The sequence below is a fragment of the Rhinopithecus roxellana genome, chromosome 8 (genome assembly GCF_007565055.1).
Source record: "Rhinopithecus roxellana isolate Shanxi Qingling chromosome 8, ASM756505v1, whole genome shotgun sequence".
NCBI classification, from domain to species: Eukaryota; Metazoa; Chordata; class Mammalia; order Primates; family Cercopithecidae; genus Rhinopithecus; species Rhinopithecus roxellana.
In genome coordinates this window covers 43830667-43841551 of record NC_044556.1, presented here as the reverse complement: position 1 = coordinate 43841551, position 10885 = coordinate 43830667, and the positions used below count along the sequence as shown (strand labels likewise).

At 51.5% G+C, this 10885-nt stretch overlaps 1 protein-coding gene across 2 annotated transcripts; it reads right to left on the bottom strand.

The window, feature by feature from the left end:
- Window positions 1–3780: 3780 nt before the first annotated feature.
- Window positions 3781–9901, bottom strand: LOC104676349 (protein S100-A15A). Of its 2 annotated transcripts, XM_010381138.2 has the most exons (4): window positions 9879–9901; window positions 7383–7528; window positions 6557–6786; window positions 3781–4113 (listed from the first exon to the last, which is right to left on the bottom strand). In XM_010381138.2, the coding sequence occupies exons 3-4, from the start codon at window positions 6704–6706 to the stop codon at window positions 3937–3939; spliced, it is 327 nt and encodes a 108-aa protein (XP_010379440.1). In that variant the 5' UTR covers window positions 6707–6786; window positions 7383–7528; window positions 9879–9901; the 3' UTR covers window positions 3781–3936. The 2 variants fall into 2 exon arrangements, with proteins under 2 accessions (XP_010379440.1, XP_010379439.1); XM_010381137.2 differs by lacking the exons at window positions 7383–7528; window positions 9879–9901 and adding an exon at window positions 7957–8092.
- Between the last annotated feature and the right edge of the window lie 984 nt (window positions 9902–10885).

Here is a 10885-nt window from a genome sequence, read left to right as displayed (position 1 = left end):
GATGGAGGCTTCTTGGGGTCCCTCTGCACTGCACAAGGGCCTGAGCCATTGCATAAACATACAGGGAGCCTTTCACCCTCCAAAATAAATCCAGCTCTCTCTGGATGTGAGCCACTGGGGACCCAGCACAGAGCCCAGCACACACGATGACAACAGCCACAATCACTAATCAGAGCAAATCATGGCAAAATACTAGTTAACACTCACTGGGCATTTCCCACATCCAGGAACTATTCTAAGTGCTTACTTAGATTAGTTGCATTATTTGCATTGATCATTTAATTCTCACACTAATCCAATGACATATGTACTATTATAATGCCCATTGTACAGATGAGGAAACTGAGCCCCACAGAAAGACTTAGTAATTCAGCGTATCAAATGATTGAGTGACTCATGGTGTAATGTGACAGCATCCACTTCCTATTCCCGCCTGTAATGTCTTTTGTCCCGGTAATGTCCTCCTCACCCTTCCTGATCCAGCTCAGGCATCATCTGTTCCAAGTCCATCCCTGATCTGCCTGCCTTCACGCCATCAGTGCAGAGTTAATTCTTCTCTCCTCCACACTACCCAAATCCTTACCCATCACAGCATTTGCCCTGCTATGTTATGATTCATTTGTTTATTGTCTGTCTTTTCTTTGGGACCAGGAGACCATTTAGAAAAGAAATCACATTTCTTTTCACAACCCTAGGGCCTGGCACCTACTAAGTGTTCAATTAATACTTATTGAGGGGATAAATGACTGCAAAATTAAGTTTGGCCTTTCCCTTATCCAAGGCAGAAATTCTCTTTATCACACTCAGCCATCTTAAATCATTTCTGGAAGAAGGCAGGGTATAAATTCATCAACCAAATGCAGTCTAACTTCCTTGACAAAAGGTGAATCAAGCTCTTATAGGAAAACAATGCCATTTCTGACATGACAAGTTTTCAACCAAGGATCCACCCTTGGTTAATACCTATTATTCACCACGTACTATCCTATGTGACCTGGCCTAACAGGACCTGCCTGAAAGCACCACATCATATTTTCAAAGTATTTTGCATCCACTGACTCATTTGATATTCCCAGCAACCTTGTGATGTGGACATTACAAGTATAATTATCCCTATTTGACAGATGGGGAAACTGAGGCATAGGGCGTTACTCCAGGTCCTTTCCCAGGTCCAGTGAGGGAGTCCTGAGCGGTGACCTCCTCCCCACACCATGTACAGGCTGACCGGCAAGGTCATGAAATGTCGCCCCCTCCCCAGAAATTGTGCCCCTGGACAGACAGCCTTGAGTGCTTTGGGGACAGCAGGAGCCAGGCTCAACTGACCTTGCAGCAAAAGGTATCAGGACTTGGGTAAGCATATGGGGGGAAAGGCAGAGGCTGTAAGCAGCCTGGTGGACATGGGGCAACCTAGAGGGAGCGGAACCTGGTCATGTTTACAGGAAAGTGCTCAGTCCCTGGGTGTGTCCCAACAGACCTGACAGGCCCAATCCTGAGGCCAAGGAAATGAGGACAGAGCAGGCAGAGCTGGTGAAGAAACCCCCAGAAGGGGGCAGGAGAGGGGCAGGGAAGGCTCAGGCTGGGCGCCCCTGCTTCGTACTCAATGCCTGTGGAGCCCAGCACCTCTCAGGTGAGACAGATATTTCTCCCCTGGGCCTGGAAGAAGAGTGGCCTAAGTAACTCAGGCAATGGTCTTCGTGCCTCTAGAAACAGCCAGAGGCCTGTGGGAAGGAGCACAGATCTAGGTCATCAATTCCAGTCCCACGGGCTCCAATTCTGCATTCCTTCCCCAAGAACCTGCTGAGCGTTTATGGGGACGCTGAGATCCTGTCTCAGTGGAAAGTATGAAACAAGCACAGTGCAGCAAAAGATGCCCCTTCACAGGAGAGAATGAAAAGGGGAATGGGGTGCAGACGTCTCCCAAGGAGGGTCCTGAAAGGCAAACTAAGCTGATGGCAAGTGTGGGAGGGACAGCAGGCCAGGTCTGGAGCAACGGGGGCAAATTCTGCCCCAGAGCCTGACTGATGAGAAAAAAAGGTCTGCAGCTCAGCTCCAGGGACAACCCACCGTGTTTGGCGCAAAGGCCCAGATGGAGAAGGAACCAGATCAAGTTTCTTAAGTGATCCTGCAGTCCTGTGCACAGGTGGTGTATCACCTTCCATCACTCTTTCAAAATCCATGATTTCTATCTCAGTAAGCTCAGGACACCAGTTCCCAGACCAACCCTCAGAAAAAAACAACCCATGACAGTGGGCTCTGGCAGTTCCTGAAGGCAGAGGAGACCCTCCCTAAGAGATTCTGCATTAGTTTCCTGGGGTCCCAGGAGAGAGGAAGAGGAAAAAGAAACAGAGCAAGCGCAGGGGCAGGTCTCAGGCGGGTGGTGTCAGGGACACCGGAGAACTTGGATCAGTGGGTCATGAATAGCCCTGGGTCAGGAGTAAGCCTCACATCCATCATCATGTTGTAGAAAAAAACAGACCCAACTCTTCTCTCCTCCAGGAAGCCTTCCTGGGTTGACTGTCACCCAGGTTCTACTCATTGCTGTTCCCTTAACAGGTGTCTGTGGTTCTGCCAGACTGGATTGTTGGCTCAGCTCCTGTTAGTGTCTGACTCAGCATGTGCAAACCCAGGACACAATTTTCCCTGCAGACTGGCTCCCACCCAGGCACCGATGTCCCATGCCAATCGCCAGCGCCTGAAACCTCCACCTCATTCTGGATCCTCCTCTCCCTCAGTCTGTGCCCAGGTCTGGGCTTTGACGTTCTGCCTTTTCTGATGCCTCCTCCCTTCCGTCCCCATGCAGCTGTTTACCTCCTCTTCACAGCCTCCAACTAGGCTGTGCAGGTCTGCTCTGTCTTCCTCCATCCCAAACCCCACCACTAATTTCCTAAAGCAGAGCTGGTCCCAGGGCCCTCGCCCCCTTCCCACACTTAACAACTCAGGATCCCTTACCAAAAGGATGAAGTCCAAATTCCAATGCTCAGTTTTCAGGGACTTCCAGACTCTGGTCCTAACCCACCCATTCAAGCTGACTTTCTACTCTTTTCTCCGTGAACGCCAATTTCTGAGCAAACTTTCTGTTGCTCCCGGACGTACTTTATGATTTTCTACTGTTGTTCCCTCTGCTAGAAATGCACCTGCCTCCCTATCCTGGTCTCTTCCCAGGCTCAGCCCCACCCTTGCTCGCTGATTCTTGAGGCTCTCTTTCAGAGCAGGGATGCTGCCAGAGGGGCATGTTAGTTCACCCCTACCCTCACCCCATGCTACCACCTGCGTGGTGGGTAAGTGAGTGACCATGGATGAGGCCTCACTGTCTATCTCCCCAGGAAAGGAGACTCTTCCTTCTCAGGCTGAACACTGCAGGTGGGCACTGTCTCCCCATCAGATGGGGCCCCCTGGAATCAGAGGTGGTGTCTCCCCCATCAGATATAAACTCCCTAGAGGAATAAGCTTTGTCTGCCTCCCCAGACAGGGAGTCCCTAGAGATATAAGCTGTGTCTCCCCCTCCAGACAGGGGCTCCCTGGAGATATAAGCTGTGTCTCCCTCCCCAGACAGGGAGTCACTGGAGATATAAGCTGTGTCTCCCCCCCTCAGACAGGGACTCCCTGGAGATAGAAGCTGTTTCTTCCCCTCAGACAGGAGCTTCCTGGAGGCAAGGGCTATTTCATTCATCTAAAATGGATCTTTCCCAGGTTGGGACTGAAACTTCTTTTTCTGGATTGTAGGTGAAGCCCAGAACCATATACTGACAAATCCTTGGAAATATGTATGAAATTGCTTTATTCTCTCTCACACTGCTCTCCTTTCCACAGACATGTACAGACATGTGCACACACACAGAGACACACACAGCTGGGTTCTCCATTCAGTTCCTGATAGCCAGACCACACCGCCTCCTGGGTCAGGCTCCGGTGGGCAGGAGGCTGCCTGAGCTCCCTCTAGTAGAGGCTGTGTTGAGCACAGTGGTGAGCGCACAGCTGCCGGTGGTACTGCAGGTGGTAGTCCTTCACCAGCTTTCCCAAGATGTAGAGGAACTCATCGAAGCAGATCTGGTTGTCCTTGTTCTTGTCTGCAGCCTGGAACAGTTCTGTGATATAATGCGGCTCCTTCCGGCCCTGAGAAGCGGGCAGAGTGTCAACCACCCACCCAGGCATGCAGCCCACCTGCCAGGCTCCCCACAGCCCACTGGGAGGGGATGGGGTAACTGTGGCCTGGCCTTGCCTGCAAGGGCTTACAGGAAATGACTCCTCACTCCAATAGTCAGTGACTAGGACTCTGAATGCTGCAAAATCAGGCTCAAGGGACAGGGGCATGGTGGGTGCCCCCATAACCAAGCCTGGAGCTAGTTGCATGTGTGCAGACAAAGGAGGTAAACTGGGCACCACTGATGGTTAACTGTCTTCAGTGCCCAGGCAGCCCTGGCATCCCAGATGATTTTGCATCCACCGGCAGCAGCTGTTTATGCCTCTCTTCACAGCTGGGCTGGAGGCTCCTCTGGAGGGACACCCCAGCCAGGGCTTCCTCAAGGCAGGGCAGTGCCTTCCTCCTCCACACTGGGAGCTCCCCAAGAGCAGAGTCGACCTGGCCCTCGAGTCTGCATCCCCAGCGCTGCTGCAAGGCTGGTGCCCAGGGGGTCAGCGGTTTGCATGCCTGTGCATTTGCCTGCTTCGGGAGCAATTCCCAGGCAGATGCACAGCATGTGAACCTCTGACCCCCTGGGCGCTGGGCCCACGTAGAGCGCAGAACAAGGGAAAGGACACAGCCAGGAGCCCTGGAGCTGTCCAGGTTGTTCTGAGGCAGGCGGCCCAGATATGGCCCTGAGGGCTGAGAAATGGGGATCGTAGAGGAGAGGAAAGAGGCATTTGAGGTGGAAGGAACAGCATGAAGAAAGTCACGGGCCAGAGCACAGCACAGGGACAGAGCGGGAAGACACAAGGTGGACATCGGGAGCACTGGGCAGGGCAGATGAGGCAGCTTTCAGCAAGATTTGGCTGGTGGGCATGAGGAGCCAGTGTGAAGCCCTAGAAACCATTTGGGGGAAACAGCTGTGGGCAGGTTTGCAGCCTCTGTCTCCTCAGGGCCCACTCCCACCACCCGTTCCTGTGATCTTAACTGTTCCACAAAGCTGGTCACCCAGAGAGGAGCTGGAGGCTTCCTGCCTGGGACAGGCTCTCCCAGCTTCCCTCACCTCAGCCCACCTTCCCCAGGGCTGCCCTCTGTGTTCAGGGTCTGTCCCCAAGGGCCCCGTACCCCAGTGGGGCTTTGAGCCCCATGAGTGCAGGGTCCGGGCTGTCCTGGTACAGTTTGCCCTAGAAAGGACAAGGTTTCCTGGAAACAGGACCACCCACAATCACTTCCCCCTCGCTCCGACCCGCTCTACAACCCTCAGAGTAACACTCCAGTAAGCAGACGCAAGGCTGGGGAGACGGGAAGTGACCAAAGAAGAGCCTTTTCCTGGATGGAGTGGCCTTGAGTCAAGATGGACCAGAAGTCCTCTGGAGATGACAGTCCAGACACCCCGGGGCATGGATAGACAGGAGGACCCCACAGACACCCTTGCAGGCCTTGCAGGTCCCAAGGAGCCCAGTAATCACGGGTCTGGGTCTGATGCCAAAGAAGATGGGCAGGGCCTGAGGGCTGTCTAAGCCTGGATTTGGGAGCTGGGCCTGTCCAGGTCTGAGAGATTCTGGGGACAGGAGGTGGAAGGGGAAGTAATGTTTCCTAACCCCACCCTACCCTACTCCTACTCTGGTTAGGGGGGCCACTGCAGCCCCTGCTATCCCTCCCCCATGCATGGGAGCAGGAGGGCCAGGCTTGTACAGCCCAGGAAAAGGGGCTGAACTCAAAGGGCTTGGAAGGTGGCATGGGGTGCGGGGCAGAGGCACTGCCTCGATGGGCCTGTGGGCAGAGGGGAGGTGTAGGGACTGTACTCAGGAAGTAGATGGGCAGAGGCATAAACAGGTTTGGGGTTAGGACTGAGTTCCAGGAAATCAGCTAAGTTTGGGCTGGAGGGAGGCCAGGCAGGGAGTTCTGGGAGAGGGAAGGACAAGAAACACAGCGGTGCCGGGGCCACCCCACTGTGGCCACAGATCCCGCCGTCCCATGAATTAAAGATTCTCAGGGCCAGGCACGGTTGCTCACACCTGTAATCCCGGCACTTTGGGAGGCTAAGGCGGGGGGATTGCTTGAGGCCAGGAGTTCAAGACCAGCCTTGCCAACATGGTGAAACCTCATCTCTACTAAAAATACAAAAATTAGCCAGGCGTGATAGTGGCCGCCTATAATCCCAGCTACTCAGGAGGCTGAGGCACGAGAATCACTTGAACCTGGGAAGCGGAGGTTCCAGTGAGCAGAGATTGCGCCACTGCACTCCAGCCTGGGCCACAGAGTCAGGCCCCATCTCCAGAAAAAAAAAAGAAAAAGATTCTCATGAGAGACAGCGCCCTCTGTAATAACCTCAGCATTTGCTTTCAACACTCACTTGCCACCCCAGAATCCACCCTGTACCACTCCCCGGGCCCCACTTCAAACCCCACCCTAATCCCAGACCCTGCGCACCAAGCTGTCCATGAAGCGGGGCACGTTGTCCACGAGCAGGGCCTGCAACTCCTGCAGGGACAGGGTCTCCACATCGCCTTGCCGGGCTGCATACTGGTGGAAGCAGTGGATGATTTGGAAGAGGGATTCCTCCACTGGGGTGTCTGTCATGACTGCTGGGCCCTGGCCCCGGGCAGGGGGCAGACGTGGAGGCGCAGGGGTGCAGCAGCCGGGGACAGTGGGTGGAGAATCTGGGAGGAGAGAGTAGCACCTTGTCCCAGCCAGTCCACAGCAGATGGTGCTTCCTCCAAGAGCCTTCTCCCTCTTGTACCTGCCCACATTCCAGCACCCAGTCTCAGGCCACCAGGACCTCTGCACTCATCTGACCCCATGCAAACGTGACTCAAAGTCGCTGCCCTGCAAGAAGCTTCCCTGAAAATTCTCAAGACAGGGCTCTGTTTGCTGGGACTGAAGGATTCCCAGACACAGGAGCTGTACCCTCCTCCCTCCAACCTACCCCAATTTAGCAGATGCCTCAAGTCAAGAATGGGGAGAAACTAAAGACTCTGAAGCAAGTCAGTGTTTGTGTTGCTTTCCAATAGAAATATTTTTAAATCCTTGAAAAGGCAGAATCCGCACTACCATAAACTGTCTTGTGCAACAAACAGAATGTTAGAATAACCACACTACGCAGAAAACTGGGCCCTGCTCTGGAGCGATTGTTTTCTTTCCCAGTTGAATGTACAGGCAGCAAGTGGATCCCACCTCTCTTCCTGCTGCCACCACACTGTGCCACCCTCTCCAAAGGGAGTCCCCGTGCCATCAGCACCATCCCTTCAGCCCTTACATCCCACGGCCCCCCGGGAGCCTCTGTGCAGCTCCTCTCTGGTGTTCTGATGCCTGTGACCTTCCACTCCCCACTTCCGGTGGAGATGAGACCCCAGTTTTCGGGCGACAAGATCTCCCTGTCAGTTCAGCAGTGCTCCCTGGACTCTGCAGATAGGAATCAGGACAACTGCTGCTTCCACCGCTCGTGGAGCCGGCCTGGCATCAGGTGAACACTTTATACAAAGTATCCCATATCCCACGTAACCCTCACGTGGGCCATAGGAAGCAGGCATCATTACTCCCATTTTCCTAAGTGGAAAATGAAACCCAGAAAGGATAAGCAATTTCCCCAAGATCACACAACCGATCTACCTGGAGCTTTGCTCAAACCCATGTCTTTGGGAACAAGCCCAAAGGCATGCTTTCAGTTCGGGTCCTACACCCCTCTTGGGCCATGATTGTACTGTTAGGATGTCCATCCACACTGTATGTGTTCTCTAAAACAAGTAATCTGTACCCACCTCTGCTTTTTAGAACCTGCACAGACTCAACACAGACCTTCACCCCACAATTCTCTTGGAAGAGGCACTGACCTGTCACGGTTGAGGTGAGGATCCAAATCCACAGATCCAGCCTGTATTGATCCCAGAGATTCCCCAGCGCTCAGGCAGGAGGCAGCTGTGTGAGCTGGGAACCCACCACCAAGCCCCACATCCCACCCATCCTCAGCACCTCCAATTATGGCAGCCAGTGTTGTGATGCTTCACAGGTCCTTCAGCAGCAGGACTGAGCCTTAATTGCATTCCTCAGGTGACATCACAACACTCAACTTCTAAGATTAACTCAACCAGTTTCAGGAGCCCACATCCCTCGGAGCAGGATCTGAAGCATCTAAGAATCACAAAAGGTCCCATTATCTATCTCCCTGCCTCAGAGCTTGTCCTCCCAGCTCCAGGGTTTGGGTGGGGTCAGACACACACTTAACTACATCTCCCTGGGATGTCCTCCCTCAATTAGCGAACCCCCAAACTCCACCGTCATGAAGCACATTCATTCCTTCATTCATTCAAAAAACATTCTTGAGTACCTACAGTGTGCCAGGCCTTCTGCTAGGCAATATGCATCAGACACAGGGCCAGCTCACAGGGTGGGGACATGTGAGGGGACAGTCACACACTGTCACTAGGCACGTGGAAGCCAACTGAGTGACACAGACAGGTGCTCCAGGCACCCAGAAAGGAACACCTTCCGCCTGGGGAGTTGAGGGGGACTTCCTTAGGGAGGTCATATTTCAGCTGCGACTGGAAGAGACATTTTGAGTTGCATGGAGGAAAGGAGGACCAGGCGCTCCAGACAGAGGACACGGCACAGGCAAAGGCCTGGAAGTGCAAAAGAGACAGCGTGGCAATTCCTCAAGGATCTAGAACTAGAAATACCATTTGACCCAGCCATCCCATTACTGGGTATATACCCAAAGGATTATAAATCATGCTGCTATAAAGACACATGCACACATATGTTTATTGCAGCACTATTCACAATAGCAAAGACTTGGAACCAACCCAAATGTCCATCAATGATAGACTGGATTAAGAAAATGTGACACATATACACCATGGAATACTATGCAGCCATAAAAAAGGATGAGTTCATGTCCTTTGTAGGGACATGGATGCAGCTGGAAACCATCATTCTCAGCAAACTATCGCAAGGACAAAAAACCAAACACCGCATGTGGATGCAAAATACTCATAGGTGAGAATTGAACAATGAGATCACTTGGACACAGGAAGGGGAACATCACACACCAGGGGCTGTCATGGGGTGGGGAGAGGGGGGAGGAGTAGCATTAGGAGATATACCTAAGATAAATGACGAGTTAATGGGTGCAGCACACCAACATGGCACATGTATACATATGTAACAAACCTGCACATCGTGCACATGTACCCTAGAACTTAAAGTATAATAAAAAATTAAATTAAATTAAATTAAATTAAAAAGAGTACGACCTGCTCAGGGGATGGAGTCCACAGGGTGCACCATAAGAAGTTAGAAGAAACAAGGCTGGAGATGCAGGAGGGAGACAAGACCGAGAGACAGGACCAGAAGACCCTGTGCCAAGCTACATCTGGAACTTTATCCTACCCAGTTCATAGTCTGTCATGGAGGCAGACATCTAACCAAAACTCCGAGGTACTGTACTTAGAAAAGCACCACAGACTTGGTGCCAAACATGCACCCCCTACCTCACAACCCCTACCACCCATGGCCAGGGCAAGACTGTGATACACAAACAAGAGAGGAAGCTAATAGAGGATTTTTTAAATCAGTTGGGTGATGGATGGGAGGTGAAAGAGAAGCGGCAGAACCAGATTTGTTCATTAGTAAATCACCAACTGCAATGTGGAAGTCACCCTACTCTGAGGGGGCCAGACCTTCAGGCTTGACATCCCTACAGATGCTACCTGGGCCCTTGTGTGAGTGATGGGTGGGGTCCCCCCTGCCAACTCACCCCAACACAAGACTTCTCCCAGCCGGCCTCTTCTACTTGGCCCCATTTCACCCCACACAGCTCCCTTGGGAGGGCCCGCACAGGCTGATGACTGAGTCTTCCAGAAGGGGGCGCCAAAGGACAGATCATCAAACCAGAGACTCCATCCCTGAAGGTTGGAGAGAAAATCATAGGTAAATACTGAAGCCAACAGCTTTTCCAGTTTGCTGGGTGAGCCTTTATCTACTCAACATAATGATTTCCCCAGCAAACAAGTGCTTCATCAATACACTTTGTTTCTAAACTAAAAACATAGCTTGAATTTCTCAGCATTGCCAAGCTAGAGCCACAAAAAATTGAATTCTTTGGTTCAGCCATCATTACCCTGGCAATTTATCCCAAAACAATTAATTAAGCAGATGTTAAAAACAATAAGCAGGAAAATGTCCACCATGGCAATGTCTATAACCAAGAAACAAAAATAAAAGCAAAACCTTAAAACTATCTAATTAACAAATTTGGTATACCCATATGGTTCACCATTGGACAATTGCTGGATAATAGCTTGTTGTTCAGAAGGAACTTCATTTCTGACCTATGGCTGGGGATGGGGGCAGACTGCACTCCTTTTCTCCCTACCCTCTGTTCACTCTAGGATAAAACAACCCCCTACACCATGCCAATACCCAAGTGATGATCCCTTTCACAGCTGCGCTGTAACTGCACTTTTTGCTTGATGTTATGCTGTGAACATCTCACATGCTTAATCAATGCTAGCCTGATTTTTAGCGAGTACATTGCGATCATCTGTTTGCATTTATCAGAATTTGTCTTATGAATCCATTATTGTTAGACATTAAATTACTTTTATTTATACATTTTAATGTCAACTCTTCCTTAATGTTTATCAGAATTTTGCCACATGATAGGTGCTAGGTGCCCCTGTGCTAGGTGCTGTGGAGAAAGGGGGTGGAAATGAATTGAATAACTCATAGTCTGTAGGTGGAGACAGACATCTAGCCAAAACT